Source organism: Scardinius erythrophthalmus (assembly GCF_964197995.2).
Source record: "Scardinius erythrophthalmus genome assembly, chromosome: 22".
Classification (NCBI taxonomy): Eukaryota; Metazoa; Chordata; class Actinopteri; order Cypriniformes; family Leuciscidae; genus Scardinius; species Scardinius erythrophthalmus.
The window spans coordinates 18939020-18956474 of record NC_138242.1 but is presented as its reverse complement, the minus strand read 5'-3'; the positions used below and the strand labels follow the sequence as shown (position 1 = coordinate 18956474).

The 17455-nt window shown below is 38.4% G+C and overlaps 1 protein-coding gene across 7 annotated transcripts in view; it reads right to left on the bottom strand.

The window, feature by feature from the left end:
• mllt10 (MLLT10 histone lysine methyltransferase DOT1L cofactor) overlaps nt 1-17455 on the bottom strand; it is a 52532-nt gene that overhangs the window by 34679 nt on the left and 398 nt on the right. For 5 of the 7 annotated variants that reach the window (XM_081352936.1, XM_081352937.1, XM_081352938.1 and 2 more), the window contains exons 2-7: nt 15456-15535; nt 7923-8048; nt 7276-7330; nt 4771-4880; nt 3614-3717; nt 3294-3387 (exon numbers count right to left, since the gene is read on the bottom strand). In XM_081352936.1, the coding sequence (XP_081209062.1) occupies nt 3294-3387; nt 3614-3717; nt 4771-4880; nt 7276-7330; nt 7923-8048; nt 15456-15535 (569 nt within the window). The remainder of the gene's footprint in view (nt 1-3293; nt 3388-3613; nt 3718-4770; nt 4881-7275; nt 7331-7922; nt 8049-15455; nt 15536-17455) is intronic. The other 2 variants (XM_081352940.1, XM_081352941.1) reach the window with 1 other exon arrangement.

The following is a 17455-nucleotide window of genomic DNA, read 5'->3' as shown; positions in this document are numbered from 1 at the left end:
ATGCTGATTTGGTGCTCAAGAAACATTTATTTTTTATTATAAATGTTGATAATATGCTTAATGTTTTTGTGGAAAACAAATAATAATACTTTTTTTTTCATAATTCTTTGATGAATAGAAATTCAAAAAGGACAGCATTTATTTTAAATATATTTTTTTACTGTCACTTTTGATAAATTTAACGCATCCTTGCTGAATGCAAGTATAAATTTCTTTAAAAAAAAATCTTACTAACCCCAAAATTTTGAATGGTAGAGTATATTTATATATTTAAAAAATATAGTTATATAAATATATATTTAAAAACTACTGATGCCAAAAAGCCCAACTGAAACCATGAAAAAAAAAAAAAGGTAAAATATGAATGAATGCATAAAATTGACAACACTAACCAATCTGAAAAACAAGACATGAAATACTATGACTCTAGAGTCTATTCCCCAGTAACCAGAGTAGTCAAAAGTGCTTGAATGAAATAAAATGGTGTATACATAAATAAACATCACTATCCCTCCATCCTCAACTCATTACAATCCCCTATGAGAACATCACAAAGCGCTGGCCCTGCCTCCAGCCCCTCACTCAGAAAACCTGTGGAGGACTAGCAGTATCTGAGAAGCCTTTGTTGAGTGGGAGGATAGACACACACACACAGCACGAATCTGAGAAGCAGCAGGGGGCTGTGGCTCTAAAGCTCAGTGTAGCTCCAGGGCTGGAGTGAGTAAAACCCCTTGCCACACACACACACACACACACACACACACACACACTCAAGCCCAGTAAGGACCGAGCAAAGCTGGACGGAAAACTACAGGCCGTTATGCTGTCACCGAGAGCTGCCACTGGGCAGTCCCTGTATCTCTCTGAAACCTTAGCCCGCTTTTTCTGAGAGGGGTATTAAGACAGAGTGAAGGGGGAAATGCAGGAAAGAGGGGGGATGATGGGAAGGAGAGGAAAGGAGAGCCACAGACAAAGGTCCAGTGAGTTGCTGTTGATTGTCAATGAGATTAAGGGGTTAAAGGGTTTGAGGGAGATCGAGGTGGGGGCGGCAGGGGCCACTGGGGGTGGACGGGGGGGCTTATGCCACAGCTCAGCTTTCAGCAGCTGTAATTGGACCAGGAGTGCCAGACATTCGAGAAATGAGAGATATTCCAGATGAGGGAGTGTCTTTTTCGAGAGCCTGGCGAGTTCACGTGCGATTCTAGATGCGCAATAACAGCTTGAACAATGATGACATGGTCACAATGATGTGCTCAACATGATTCATGTATTGGTGAATGCAAAAATCAGTCACTTAAGTGCTTTAGAAATGCCCTAGAGACATGAAGTATACCTCAATAGATGAAGCACTAATGACAAAATACACAAACCATGACCATCAAATACTAACTGACAAGTAAAATACATATAATTTATGGGAAAACCATATACACTCCCGTTTAAAGGTCAGGGGACTGTAAGGGTGCTTTCACACAAGCACTTTTGGTGTGCAACCGGGTTCGAATGACATCAGAGTTCGGTTCGTTTGGATGATGTGAACTCTCTTTTCCGAACTCAGGTGAGCACCCGCAAACTGAGCCAGAGCGGTCTGGGGTACGGTTCATGTGAACTCCGGTATGGTTCGCTGCTGATATGAACGCAATCATACTAAATCGTGGAAGTGAACCGCTATAGTATTAATGATGTAAGATTTGATAAAACTGTGTTTGTGTGTGCTAACTCACTTTCCTGACAAGCATGACTGATGCACTTTAAGCAGCGAGAAATGTACGTATATCTCATTTTTGCTCGGATTCAGCACAAATGGACTTCATTAGAACATTTGCAGTACATTCGCGGTAGTAAAGTGCCATTACTGATATTTGCAAAACAAAACCAAAGGTTCAAAAACCAAAATAAACAAGTGAGGCGAGCAACACTATGCATTTTGCCACCTTCTCTGCATCGTCGTTACCATCCAACAGGGGTAAACTGCTTTGATGACGCAAATACACCACGGTTCGACCCAAATAATAGAACGTGAACAATCCAGCGGGGGCAGGGGGACGAGGGGGGAGAAATCGAACTCTGGTTCGTATCAGGCAATCAAACCAAGTGTGAAAGCACCCTAAGATTTTTCTCTTATGCTCACCAAGGCTACATTTATTTGATCAAAAAAAACAGTAAAAACAGTAATATTGTGAAATATTGTTACAAATTTATAGAACCATTTTATTTTAAAATGTAATTTATTCCAGTGATGCAAAGCTGAATTTTTAGCAGTCATTACTCCAGTCTTAGGAGTCACATGATCCTTCAGAAATCATTTTAATATGTTGATCAAGAACATTTCTTATTATTATAACAGTTGAAAACTGTTGTGCTGCTTAAGATATGTGAAAACTAATATTTTGTCAGGATTCTTTGAAGAAAAAAAGTTCAACAGAACAGCATTTATTTGAAATAGAAATATTTTAAATGTAGCATTAAATGTATTTACTGTCACTTTTGATCCATTTAATGCATCCTTGCTGAATAAAACTATGAATTTCTTTCCCCAAAAAATAAAATCTTACTATCCCTAAACTTTTGAACGGAAGCGTATCTATTTGTATATGCACAACGTAAAGATATTACTCATTTCCGGTACTTCAACTTTTATTTATACTCAGCTTAAAGGTGGTATCAGCGATTTCAGGCCCAAACATAAATGATCACATTCATCTAATATTTCGCTAGCTGCACGTCCCATAAGCATGCTGTCAAAAAAACGCGTCTCTCTAGGTAGCCTAGGCTCTGAGATCTGCACACAAAAACAGCTGTTTTCAGTCTGTTTGGCCAAACAATCAAAACCCAAACAGATAGTGTTCCAACCAATCACCGACAGGGGCGGGTGTTGTGAGATTTTCGCGTACAGCCGTCATAGGCAGCCGTGCACGAGCGCAAAACCTCACAACACCCGCCCCTGTCGATGATTGGTTGGAACACTATTTGTTTGGGTTTTGAGTGATGTTGATACCAACTGTTTTTGTGTGCAGATCTCAGAGCCTAGGCTACCTAGAGAGACGCGGTTTTTTGACAGCATGCTTATGGGGCGTGCAGCTAGCGAAATATTAGATGAATGTGATCATTTATGTTTTGGCCTGAAATCGCTGATACCACCTTTAAACGTCATTAATGGTTTAATTCAAAATTCCAGAATTTCTGTAATGTCAGTGATTAAATGCATGAAAGCTTTGGGATCAGTAGCAGCGGTGCATGGTGTCAGGGTGTTATAGTTAGTATAGTATGGTTTAGAAAAAGCAGATTCTTACCAGTTTGCTGTAATGGTACTTGCAGTATCCACAGTATTTCACATTATCAGCATCTGAGCCCTGTTCTTCACACAACAACCCAGCAAGCTGAGCGCTACATTCAAAGGCAAAGAAAAAGCAGCTTTAAAAAGACTGTACACAATGCAGATTAAAACAGTTATAATTCAACAATTTGTTATGAAAGTAAAAAGATTTAAATCGATTAAAGGAAAGTTAGTAGTTAACGTTGCTATTCCGATCCATTTAACAGATTACATAATTAAGGATATTAAGATGCTAATGAGGTCAATTAGCTGGAATATTAGGGCTCTGCAACTCACCACGTGACATGAAAGGCCTGTCGGCAGCCATGTTTGTTGCATGTCATGCAGGCTCCAGAAGCAGCTTTGCTCTCACGGCCCTGTTCTTCACAGATGTAGCACGTCTAGAAAGAAAAAACAGTCACCAAAGTGATTCCTCACATACAGAAAGCAGTTATTATGGTATATAATGCATTGCTGCACGGCCCACAGCTTGTTTAGCGTGAAGGCTCTACCAATTTAACAAGTCTCTCAGAAGCCGCCCTTCCCAGCGCCTCGATTATTAGGCAAGTGATAACCATGCCATTTTAAATTGGCTCACAGTGAGGACTCAATTACCAACAGAGCTGAATCTATTTTATCCCAGATTTTAAACCCACTATTTCAAGCATGAGATTAAACTTGGCTCCTTAGTCCTGCGAGTCATCAGACACAGTATTGAATCCAAATCATATAACACTAACTGATTGTATTTTACTTATCTACTGCATTGAAGGGCATCCATAGAAAACAAAACGTAATTAGGTTTTCAAATGAAAAAATGAAAGAGTGGTGTCATGGCATATCCCATAAGTACTTGTTCTAACATTGTTTTTTTTTACCCCTTAACGGTTGAGCATAAAGTTAAACTAACGTCTAAACATTTGGACTTTGCAAATTGCAATTACTCTTGAATTACAGCGATGCACAGTAGTAAACACATACACCTGCAAGTATCCCAGAACCCATCAGCTATACAAACCAGTCATTTTCAAGTCAGTTTATTGTGTACAGATTATAAAATCATTTGTAGCCTATTAAATATTTTAATATAGAAAATTACTTTTTTTTTAAATACTTTTTCATTTTCCATAATGGATTAGGAAATTCAATGGCAAATAAGTATGGTTGGTTCTTTTCATTTTTAGACCGTATGTGTAAATTCCCATAACATGAATCTCAGTTTTCATTCATTCAGCTTTGTAGCATAATTAATAGCAACATTCTATGTTTATACAAGATTGATAAATGTAGCACTTGGTCCCTTAAGAAAACACATTCACAGTATAGACCTAAACTCCTTACATGCATACTGTTTACATTGCTGAGCTGATTTATGAGGCTCTTATGTTGAGCCTTTGCTTTTCAATTGATATCCAGACTATAAGCGTTTGTCTTTCAGAGGTTAGGGAACTTACCTTGTTGTAACGTTCATGGGGGACAGACTGAAGCACAATAGGCTCCATGGTGGATACATTAGCGAACTCAACTTCTGGGATGTAAAGAGCACAAACCACATGGGCCCAACCTAAACAAGACACATGATATATGATCAGAAGATGTTATATAAAACAGCTAAGATTAAATTATTCCTTTATTTTTATGGGAACTTGCTTTGAAGATGCAACTGGGTTTAACTGCATAAAAAAGGTGTGACTGAAAATAACATTAAATGGCAAAAATAAATAGATGATAAGCAATACAAATCAACTGCATAACATTTAAATTTCTCATTAATTAATGATAATAAAAATATGAAGCTTAATAACATGGATAATGCAATAAAAGAAGCATCTAAATTGAATATGTGTCTGCTGACTGTCACAATCATTTTCTGTCTTTTTTGTTTTTGTTTTAGTTTTTTAAAAGAGCCCACGTTCATTTGTTTGCTTACAGTCATGCCTATGGGGCACGCCTGGCTTCCTCCACAGTGTGAAAAACACTTATTAAAGCATGTGGGTTGAGTGTGACCGCAAAGACGAAACACCCCGGACTGGAAGAGGCAGAGGCAGAGGCATATTCTCTCCTGCCTAGCGTCTAGACCAAGTGTTGAACCATAGGGTGTCAGCCACAAGTACACTACATAGATATTATATCATAATTTCAGACTACTACTTAACTTTTTCCCCACATCAACTGTCTCAACCACAAAACCCCTAAACGGAGTTGATTTAGATTTAATGACCATACTCTGCAATATGTTTGTGAAAAGAAGCAGATGCTATTTATATCGTTGAAATTAACCTGAGCAAATGAGTTCTGTTTATCCAGCGTAAGGGCACAATAACAGGCCTAAACTTAAAGGTGAACCCATGAACTGTCTTTGACCCCAGCCTAAAGGGACAGGGAGGTGGGTTTTGTTGTTTTGAAGTCCCTCCAAGAATCCAGCAGAAGCCTATAAAACCAGGCAATAAAACCCAAGCACACCCCAAAGAACTTCTAAACCCCTCAAACAGAAGGGTGGCACACTTAAAAAGAGAATGATTTGCCAAAGATGTCTTTAGCTTAGCATAAAGTCCTCAAACAATCTTGTTTCTTCAGATTCTAGTTAAACAAGTGAAATCTTGGGGACTAAAGCATCAGTAAAAACTGAAAGGCTCTGGCAATAGGGATGAGGTTTTTTTTCTTTGCATGTGTTTCAACATGCTATTGTGCCAGGTATATGCCACTGCTCCAGTGTTTTCATTTGGGATTATTCTTGTGTTAACAGTAGCAACACCTGTAAAAACCTCTCCATGTGCTGGTCTGGGGAACGATGAGGACTTTGCAGCTGAGTTTTCTCCTCCGTAGGCTGAAATGTAAAGGCTTCTCTAAAGCAAATCGTGAACACTTAAATCTCACTTGTGAGATCTGGTTCGAGCAAGCTCTTTCTAAAATTTATGTTTAAGAATTCTTCACTCCTACTTGTAAATAATGACAAAACATGGAATGCTTATCTCGAAGCATTTCAAAAGGCTTTACAAATTCAAGCCAAAAAAAAAAGAGATTACATGGTCTGAAACAGCTAAACCATAAGCCTGGGGCAATGATGTTTCCCTCATGGCCGTTAAACAGCTCACCACCCCTAAAGATGGGGTATGGTCCCGCAGCTGTGTACCATGCCATGTTTACAGTCTCTGAACTGCCCTTGCCGTGAACCCGGAGCATGAAGAAGAGTCGCCCCCTCTCAGCCCCACAATGACCCCGCTGAGACCGCCCACCCATAAAAACAAGGTGAGAGACAAACACGCACACTTCCTAACACCCTTTGCTCAATTATTCTGAAAAATAAGCAGATCAAATCTGCCTCACGTGCCAAAAAAATTCCAAGACTACGTCAAACTCTTGGTTCATTCAAAAGCAGTTTAGATTTTAAAAGAAGAAATGGTAAAAAAAATAAAAATAAAGATTCAATGTAAAATTTTCCTGAAATCCAAATTAGATTATTTTGAGGTGAGACCTATGAAGATACATATGACTAATTAACAGCTTATTGATGAGACACAGTATTATTTCCTTTCAGCAGTAGTAGGCTATTTCTGTGATAATTAAAGCTGTCAGAGGATATCAGTGAAATACTCCATAGAAGAGATACATTTTTCATCACTACATTTTTTTTTTTTTACATTGAGTTACATTAGAGGCGCCAAAATAAAAAGGTGTCATCCTCATCAGCGCATATGTTCCTCTCAAGAGCTTCACATCATTGTATCACCTCACAATAAAACTGGGCTGAGAGATAATAGTAAAACTGCTAACCCAAAGATTTTATAAAATGTTTTGTCTCTTACACACTCAACCATCAAAAATGTATTTTAAGCTACTGGCCTATATTTATCTACTGAGTAACTGCAGTCTGTTCTTGCCAATGACATGTAGATTAGGCTTAATACTGTTTTTTCCTCAAGAAGTAAAAACAATCAGCATAAAGTTAGATGTCCTACCTCCATTATCTGTTCGTTTCAGCGCTCCGTCTTTGTGGGGACACAGCTCACACCTCTGCGAAAAGAGGAGAAATAACATGAACCCACACTCCATCCAACTATCTGCAGGCCAGACACAGCTCTGAGGGCTTTCAGGAGCTCTACTTCTGACATGGACATCAAACTAAAGCAGAGTTTAAAGGTTAGACATCATTTTCTTCCTTGAAACTAGAGAACAGAGCATCTTGGCAAAAGTGATCAATGAAACTGTAGACAAGAGCCTTTGATAGTTCACAGGAGCTGGAAAAAATCCACTGCTGCAACCCTGAAGAGCTGCTTCTATATTCAAGGATAAAATAGGATCTGCTCTGCTAAAGGAGAAAAACTGGTTTAGACAACCGTTTTCTGAAACAAATGACAGGACAAGAAGAAAAAACCCTCGGAATAGAAGACGAATGATCAAATAAAGACAGTTACTACCCTTTTTGAACAACAAAAACCACAGATGGTTGAAAGTGTCCTAAAGAAATGGGACCTGACACATGGCCTATTACACAGCATATCATGCATATACACTATGACATTTCACTCATCTTCAAAGCCTTGAACAGGGTTAGATATTGGGGCATAACATTGTGCTTGGAACCATGCCGTTATTTGCCACATACCACTATGTTCAAAGTTTTTAAGCTTCTGCTCAGTCTGCTGTCCTCCTCCTCTTTGTTACAGGTGGTGGACAGTCCTCCTCCTTCAGGGATCTGCCAGCTCGGCTTTCTCCCCCTCCACCCTTTAATCTTTGGGAACGAAGTGGCAGAGCAGGGCACAAATAGGGGAAAAAAAATGGGCTCATTTTTAGTAAGTGGAGGAATGAGGACAAATGCAGCAATTTGGTTTCATAATTGAGCTAGGCTTCAAGTTTTAAAACTGCTCCAGCAAGAAATCTTTCTGATAGTGCAAGGCAAGCTATGATTTTCACAAATTTTTGGGTTTGGATTGGTCAGAAGTGGCAAAAAGGCCACAAAATTTTTGCATGACAAACCTGTGGTTAAAAATAGGGAAGAAAAATCCTGTTCCTTTCCAGAATAAGAGCAGTTGCCATTGAATAATGTCTCTAACCTCATAAAAGGTGTTATGTGGGATGCCTTGTTTTGCCATGAATCCAGGTCCTTCAACAAAAATACCCACATAATGGGTTACGTGACAGGTTTCCCCTTCTTGTGACCCACTATTCTTCTGCTCTAAACTGCCACTTAGGTTTCATGCCTACCTGACAGCTCGCACAAGTCACATGTACAGCCATCAGATCGCTGAGCTCCAAGGAAACCGATTTAACTGCCAACACAACTTTGCCAATCCTAACCATTTACGTTTCCTTTACCCCAACCACCATCTTCGATTTATAAATACTAGAACGGCATGTATTTTAAGCTATAGCATGTTTTATGAAAAGGGGTCACTCAAGACACCATCATTGAATACAATACATAATACAAGGATGTTGAATAAAAACGTAGAGACACTGCATTCATCAATCAAATTTTGCTTCTTATATATATATATTATGTGAAAATTTATTAAATAAAAAAGCAGACTTCTTATTTGCAAGCACCGGTAATCACTATATGTTACTACAAGACAGAAAATGCTAGATAAATAGTCAAAACTGTGATTCAATTAATGATAGAAAAAAAGAGAAATATGAACTCTGAAGCTAATGTCTTAGCCAGGGGTAGGCAAGTTCGGTCCTAGAGAGCCACTGTCCTGCAGAGTTTGGCTCCAACCCTGAAAAAAACCCTCACCTGCCTATAGCCTTAGTAATCCTGAAGACATTGATAAGCTTTTTCAGGTGTATTTGATTAAGGTTGGAGCTCAACTCTGCAGAACATCGGCTCTCTAGGACCAAACTTGCCTACCCCTGGTCTAAGCCATAAAGAAGCTTTTTGTACAATTCAGAACAATTCTCATATTTTCAACTTAAACCTCTTACCATTCAGACAAGTCAAAAAAAAGTTTACTAACACATTATTAAGTCTGATAACATCTGTTATACATACAGGCCAAAGAGTCCTGACAAGTCATACAGTTTTTATATACATACATACACCCCACGTTTATGGTTTGGTACACATTGTTAAATATGTGATTTAAGGTTAAGTGTTTCAGCCCACTTCCAGCCACGATTTAAAACAAAAAAACATTTTGGTAACACTTTACAATAAGGTTAATTAGTTAACATTAGTTAATGTATTAACTTACATGAACTAACAATTGGCAATACATTTGTTACAGTATTTATTAATCTTTGTCCAGTGTTAGTTAATAAAAATACAGCTGTTGTTCATTGTTTGTTCATGTTAGTTCACAGTACATTAATGTTAACAAATACAAACTTTGATATTAATAACGTAATTAGTAAATGTTGAAATGAATATTAACTAAGACTAATAAATGCTGAAGAAGTATTGTTCATTCTTAGTTCATGTTAACTAATGAACCTTATTGTAAAGTGTTACCAACATTTTAACAGACCAAACAGAGAAACAGTAGTCTCAGTTTATGCATAGACAACCAGCTTCATAATTACTGATCTGTTTTTGAACATGATATGAATGCAAAAATAAAGTAATCAATACAATATCATGAGGAAAAAAATGTGATGAAAATATATGACCATATTGTAAAAGGTTGCGATCTCTTTTCAAACACCCACGTGATCTTATTCCTAAATGACAAAATTTCAGCTCTGTCTATTAAACCTTAGTACGATCAGCAAACATTCAAATCTGCATTGGCACTGCCTCTGACCCAGACAGAGATGTCATGTAAAGGTGGGAAACAGTCTTTTTTTAACCACACAGTATAATTATTTCTGTCTTTCAATAATTCAAATTATGACAGAAGAACTGGGATAAAAGTTTATAGTTAGGATATAAAAACTGCTTGAACTTGGTGCTTCAGATGAAGATTGTATCAATTACAAGTGACTTCTTGTATGTGTCAAAATGTATTTGTCATTTGAATAATTCATTTAAGAGATTCATTCAAAAACACTGATTCATCCAGTAATGAAACAAGTGAAGTCTTTTGGGTGCTTCTCAAACGGAAGGCTATATCCTAGCAAGGCTGTGTCCAGTCCTTTTGATGCTTCTTATGGCGCTTTTCCACTGCATGGTGCGGTTCGGTACGGGTCGCTTTGACGCTTCTCAACTGCACGGTACGATAACTTTTTGGTGATTTTGCACTGTATGGTACAGCTTGGTACGGCTCACTTAAATAGTCCCACCTTTGTTGAGGTTCCAATCGTGCCGTACCGATACTAAAATGTGACCTGTGAACACTCCAGATCACTGATTGGTCAGAGAGAATCGTCACTACCAGCATCGTTGGATTTGCTACACGACACACCAAACCTGCTAGATTTAAATAGTCAGTAACAGCCACAGCAGAATCATTTGTTCGCACAATTTTTTTTTTAAACGAAAACTTTAAAAAAGTAATGGTTGAATCGTGGTCAGTAGATGAGGTGCAGACGTTCCTCTCGTTGGTAGCGAGGAGCGGATCCAGCGAGAGCTGGATGGGGCGACCAGGATTGAAGTTTTTCAGCAACTTATGATATGATCAGTCTAAATCCCACCCACTTTGAAGCGGTACTAAACTGCAGTGGAAAAGCAAACCGAGCTGAGCCGTACCATGCAGTGGAAAAGCGCCATTAGGCTGGAAGACTCCTCAGCATTGAAAGCTAGAATGAGACAGTCTAGTAAGTGTGCATGGCTACGGCACACCATGGTCACAGCATGAAAATGTAATTTTGGAAAAAATACTTTGTATTAAAAATCTTAATATTAACTGGCCTTTTATTAAAGGGATATTTCACCGCTGGTTAGATGAATGTGTATTTAAATTGGGTCATTTATGTAGTAGAAATGTGAAATTATTTTAGAAGTTGGTGCCTTCTAGACTGAGAAAAGCCAGAAAATTAATTTTTGGCTCATGTGGATGAAAGACAACAACTCCCAGAATGCACTTGCTTCGCTGCCCTACAGGCCACTCCCAAGCCACGCCTACCGGTTACAGAGGGCAGTATCGGAAGAAATGATACAACTAGGCTACTAGCTGACTCGAAACTGAAAAGACACCATTTTATCGTGAGATCCCACCCCCTATGGGAGGGTTGAAAACATGCGGAACGAGCTCCTACTACTCGCTGTAGTCTCTAGCCTCTGGACAAAAAAGCCTCAGATGACGCAAAATGACGATTTTTGCATCATCAGAGGTTTTTTTTCCCCAGACACATAATACAGAAATCTCTCGTCTCAGGGGGACATGAGGGAGGGAAGCACGGTCATTCGAAAATACTACCGGGTTTCTACTGATACAAAGCTTAATGCTAATCGCTGAAGTATCCCTTTAATGCAATACAGTGAATGACAACTGTTTGTGGTCTCCCAATGGCTTACATTACTGCCACTTTAGTGTTAAGTGATTATTTTACACCAAAACAAAAGATAAGCCTTCATCTCTGAAAACATTATTTTTGTCTTACATTTCATAATAAACTCAGACAAGCTCAGTGCCGACTGGTTTTTCGTCAGTTCTTTTTTGTGAATTGGAATGTGTGCAAAGGATTGTAAGTGTGAGAATGAGCTGAATGAAGGATGCAAAATGAAGGTTTCCTTCCAAGGATCCTTCAAAATTGAGGTGGCCTTCAGCTGCGCTTGATGACGTGGCAGCCGAGATATGCAGTCTTAATAGGACATCAGCCTTCCATTTGAGAAGCACCCAAAATGAGTGAGTCATTGAATCATTCAATCAAGAGATTCGTTCAAAAAGCTGATTCAAATAGCCTAATGAATGAATGATTTAACTCATTCAAATGAATTATGAATCATGGGAGAATAAAAAAAAATTGTGCTTCACAATTTATTCAGAATCGTACAGCTCTAAATACTAGGCTAACTAATGCAAGTAAAAAAAAAAAAAAAAAAGTCCTTACAAATTATTGAAAATATGTGAACAGTCAGTAATACAATAAAAACAAAACAAAAACCTAATTACAAACAGCAGGACAAATGCAATAGAAAAGATACAAATGAAACAATCAGTGCTTTGATTTTCTCATGCAAGTATATAAGTATTCAGCTAACAGCTTACTACAGAAATTGAATCAGAAAAATAAAACATAGCATAGTCTTCACTAAGAATTAAACTTGCTTTGATTCTTATTAAACCAGGGACACACCAAGCCGACGGTCGGCAGTTTTTTGAGTGTCGGACAACTCAGTTTTTCCAGTGTGTTCGGCACCGTTGGCTCTAGCCGAAGCTGTAGAATCAGCTTCGGGCAGTCGGTGAAAGAGAGAACTCTGATTGGCTGTTCAGCTAACTAATCAGTGCACGAGAAATACGAGCAAAAGTGATGAAAGCAAGCAAAGAAGGTGCTTATGGCACAGACAGAAGGCTGCTCCAATTTTACGTCATCTTACCTTAGCATTCGAAATGCACAAATATTTTCATAATATCATGAGCCGACTGGAATAAAGAACGTGAGCAGCATGATTGATATTCAAACTGGTCAGTAGAGGTGTGAAACGTCACTGGTCTCACGATTCAATTCGATTACGATTATCACGTCACCGATTCGATATCACGATGCGTTGCATCCTCACTTTTCAATATTACTGCACATACCTACATTTTCTTCGAATACAAGCAGTCAGATATCCCATTTTATTTTATCTGTTCCAAGAAAGTACACTTCCTGAATGTAGCAAACATCAAACAAAACTTAAGCCTGAACAGATGACAGGTCCATTTAGAACAAACACTAGTAAATACTAAAAGCACATGAAACTGTCAAGTGTAACGTTCACACACACTCGCAATAAACTCGCGCGCGCGCACACACACGCTGTAAATTTTAAAATAGTGGGTGCATTTTTTATTAATCGCCTCCCTCCACCATTTTACACTAGCATGAGAACATGAGCGCGCGTGTGACAAAGGACGTCAGAGAAACATCAGTAGGCTATAATCGATAATGGTAGCCTATATTACTGTTGCTTCAATGCAACGATTAATTTCACACCCCTAACGGTAAGCAAGCACTCCTTTGTTTATGGTTTGTATACCTGCAGTCTAAGTTTCGCTTTCCCTTTTTGAATGACAAATATATATGCTTAAATAGCAGGTTATCTCCTTTATATGCAGGCGCAGAAAGTGCATGCTAGCTGACAGTAGTCCTTTTGGTGTGTTCAAACACAGATTTTTTCCCTGACGCAGACGACAACACAGTCGGCTTTAATCAGCGCTAGTTCTTTGGCGTCGATTTGGTGTGTCCCTAGGCCTGTCACGATAACAAATTTTGCTGGACGATAAATAGTCCAAGAAATTATCGCGATAAACGATAATATTGTCGTTCTGAGACCATTTTCATTTCATATAATTATAATGGCATAATAATGCAGGTACACCTTTTCAACGATCTATAAACTTTTATTTCTAAAGAATATTAAACATTGAAAACGGAAAACATTTTAAATATCCCAAAAAATGAACAAAACAACCAAAAACAATGAAAGCAATGGACTCTTAGTGTCTGTTAACAAAATAAATGTCTGTTAATAAATAAAATGAAACAAAATTGCACTTCAAAAAATATTAAACATTAGGCTTTAGACATTATTAAATAGTGATACATTCCATAACAGGCAAAACTGACAGTTAGGACCTTTGTAAACAAATAAAAAAAAGCCTCAACAAGCCATATCGCACAATTTTGCACTGTTACTCCTGTTACTTTGTCCTCCTGTTACTTTGTCAAGTGATTGTGTACTGTCGGGAAGACGGAGACGCACTTTATTGCGTGCATGCTACGCACTGAAAATACTTGGTTAGGATTAGGGGTGAGGAGTGCGTGCGTATTACACGCCATAAAGAGCGTATCATATGCACGCAAAAACTATTTTTGGCGTATAAATGGCACGAGAAATAACATTCGTGGTATAGATACGCATTTTCATGTGATCGGGCTCGCTGTCGCAACTCACAACTAGCGTCTTCTCTCTCTCCCGGCAGTAGCCGCAAACACTCCCGCCGGCGCTTTCCCATACAAAGACCTGTGACTGACAAGCGCCGCGGCGCCGCCTTCTCACACAAAGACCATGCAACTGACAACAAGAGGGTTCACTCCTCCTATACGCTAAAGAACCGAGCGAGAGTGGTCATCCAGTCTCTTTAGTAGAGAGAGAGAGACGAGGAAAACAAACAAGCATGCAAATGGAATTATCGCGGCCGGAAAAATTATCGAGCTCATTTTTTTTTATCGTGCGATTAATCGACTTATCGACTATCGCGACAGGCCTATGTGTCCCTACCTTTAAAGCTACAAAAAGGTAATTCAGTCAACAGAGAGTAATTTTCTCTTTTTCTTTTGATTAACATCAATGACAGACAGATGCATATATTAGGCTGCTGTCACTTTAAGGCCTCAAGCACACAAATCTAATTTACTGATACACATTTTATTTTCTCCCATCTGTTTATGTTCACTTAAGACATAACCAACTGTATTTACTTTTAGGCATGTACCCGAAACTCAAAGTTCACTTTGCTTGACCGTGTTCTGCTCCGTGTCGGAGCACGGCCACAGAAAGCTGCATGCGAAACAGAGCATGGTCTCTTTCATGCTTTTAATAACTCTTTTTAATATCAAGCCAATCCCATTTTAAGAAAGTCACATTACATGCAAGTCTGGGCTTTTAACGAGGGTTGAAAACGCACCACTGAGTGCCAAAATCGAAATAAAAACTCAGTTTCGATTAATCACAAAGCCCTAGTTACCAGACAAAACAGTGATAAAAATGACGTTTGTCCATGCATACCCTGGTCTTAAATGCACTGTATTCTGATCTGACAAGACAAAACTGATCACAGGGCATTATTCTGAATGCCTAAATGTCCCTCAACCTGGCTACCAATGCTTTTGACTTGAAAACTATAAGAGACAAGTTACAATTACCAGTTCAAAGTATCAATAATAAATATTATCTGTCTTATGGAAACTGCAAACGAATCCACAATGTACAAAAAGAGGAAGGAGATCTGGATAAATATTTGTATAAGTCTTTATAAGACTTGTAATATCTGGACTGGCAAAACAGATAGCCTGAAAGATTTGTATAAAAGATTGGAAAGAGGAAACTCACCACCCTGGCAGCACGTTCCTGTGATTCACATTTCCTGCAGAACCAGGGGCCTGTGGGGACTTGGACAATACCATAGCAGGCTGAAACAACAGGAATGAAGGACAGATGAGATGATGAGACTTTCTTTCAACTACTGTAAATCTGACAGCTTTACTATTTCTTCCTGTCAAGGTTTGAGATTAATGTTAAGAGAGAGTGTTAAAAATTATATTTTAAGAAATGTGAGAGATATTTGTAGTGCAACAACATCGGGGTATGAAATTAACACCCGCCATCAGCCAAACATAGTTAATTTTTGCACAGTCGGAGTTAACTCTTGTGGCACGTGACTTGTTGTAACACTGACATTTGACAGGAAATACTGTTGCCTGGATACACTTGAAGAAACTCGTTAGATTATATCTTGATAAGCAGAAAAAACAAAAATGCAGCTTGAGCACTTTGCAGAACAAAGGCATGTGAGAAGTTTTCATGTTCTCTTGTGTCACTGGTCTCCAAACAGTTAGTCTTATTCGTATTATCGTTTTAATTTACAGAGAAGTTCACTCATAAGTATTTTGTCATTTTCAGCTCAAATAGGTTCTAAACAAACAACAGTGTGAAAGAAAAGCTAGACCAAACAGAGATCCACGTTCACTATCAAGGTCAGGGAAAGGTGCAAAGAGAATCCTTTTTAGTCCAATACAAAGGTCTTTGCATGTTTGTTTAATTTCATATAGGCTATATAAAATGTATTTGATATATCTGAGCTGAGAACATTTAAAATAGCTGATGGCAAAACTAGCCATTGACCATTTATTTTTGGTTGACAAAATGTAATTTCTACACTTAACAATATTTAAACACATGCAAGTATTGCAATTTCTGTTCCATAGTTATTTTTGTGCAAATGCGAATGACCATGCAATTCCACTTTCCAATGGCAGGCAAGAAACTAAGCAAAATGTTTTGCTGAATCAATGTCACAAACAGTCAGCTAATCAATAGTCATATCAGACGCTTGCCCAAACACTAACAATATCATCAGTCTACAAGTCTAAAGGTGACAACTTTACCCATTTGTACTGGATCATCTTCAGCGACCTAACAAAACACATGCTGAGGAACGAACTGACAGCTCTAAAACCAAATCTAGGCCATAACACATCTGAACTAAACTTGTCAGCTATTTACATAACATGTGGAGGCAAAAACTTGTTAATCAAGTTACTCAAGACTGAATATTTCCATTGCATGTATGAATGATAATATATAATAGAAATCAACACCAGGATCTCAATGTCAAAACATTCAACTTTAATGACAGCCCGATCTCAATGTCAAAACACTAAACTTTAATGACAGCCCGTCAGTGTTTAAAGATTAGATCAGATTAGATCAGATTTCTACTTTAAATCAAAAACATAAAAGTTGATTTTCAAAACTCATATTTTTCTGCTTCACATGTCTGTAGCAATTGAGGTTCCCACAAAGACAAGATTCTTGAAACCAAGATATTACTGTGACATCTTGAAGCGTCCCACACAAAAAAATACAAGACAAATAACTACACGTGGGATAACCAATCAAGATCCTGTTAAGAGTCCGGAATTTGTTGACAGCTTTGCTGACTAGCCATAAATGTGTGTTATCAGCCTATCTGTAATGACTTACAGAGCTTGTCTGAATGTGACTCATCTTTGTTTCCATAGCTGTGACTGACACGTTGTTGGTCCTGAGACAGAGATAATGAACAACCATGAGCGACATGCAGTTACAGCCGTGTAGCGCTCGTGCTAACGCATAACATTAGCACACAAGCAGGCCTTCGGCGAACCGTTGCTTCACAACCGCCACTCCTTAAAAACACTCCAAATTAAACGTAAAAATATTTAACATTTCCTTACTGTTATTCCAAAAACACAAACAAGCGCCAGTGGTTAAACTTATGTCACACTTACTGTTCGTTGAGCTAAGCTAGGCTAGGCTATGTTATGCTAAGCTAATTCTCTCACCACAAC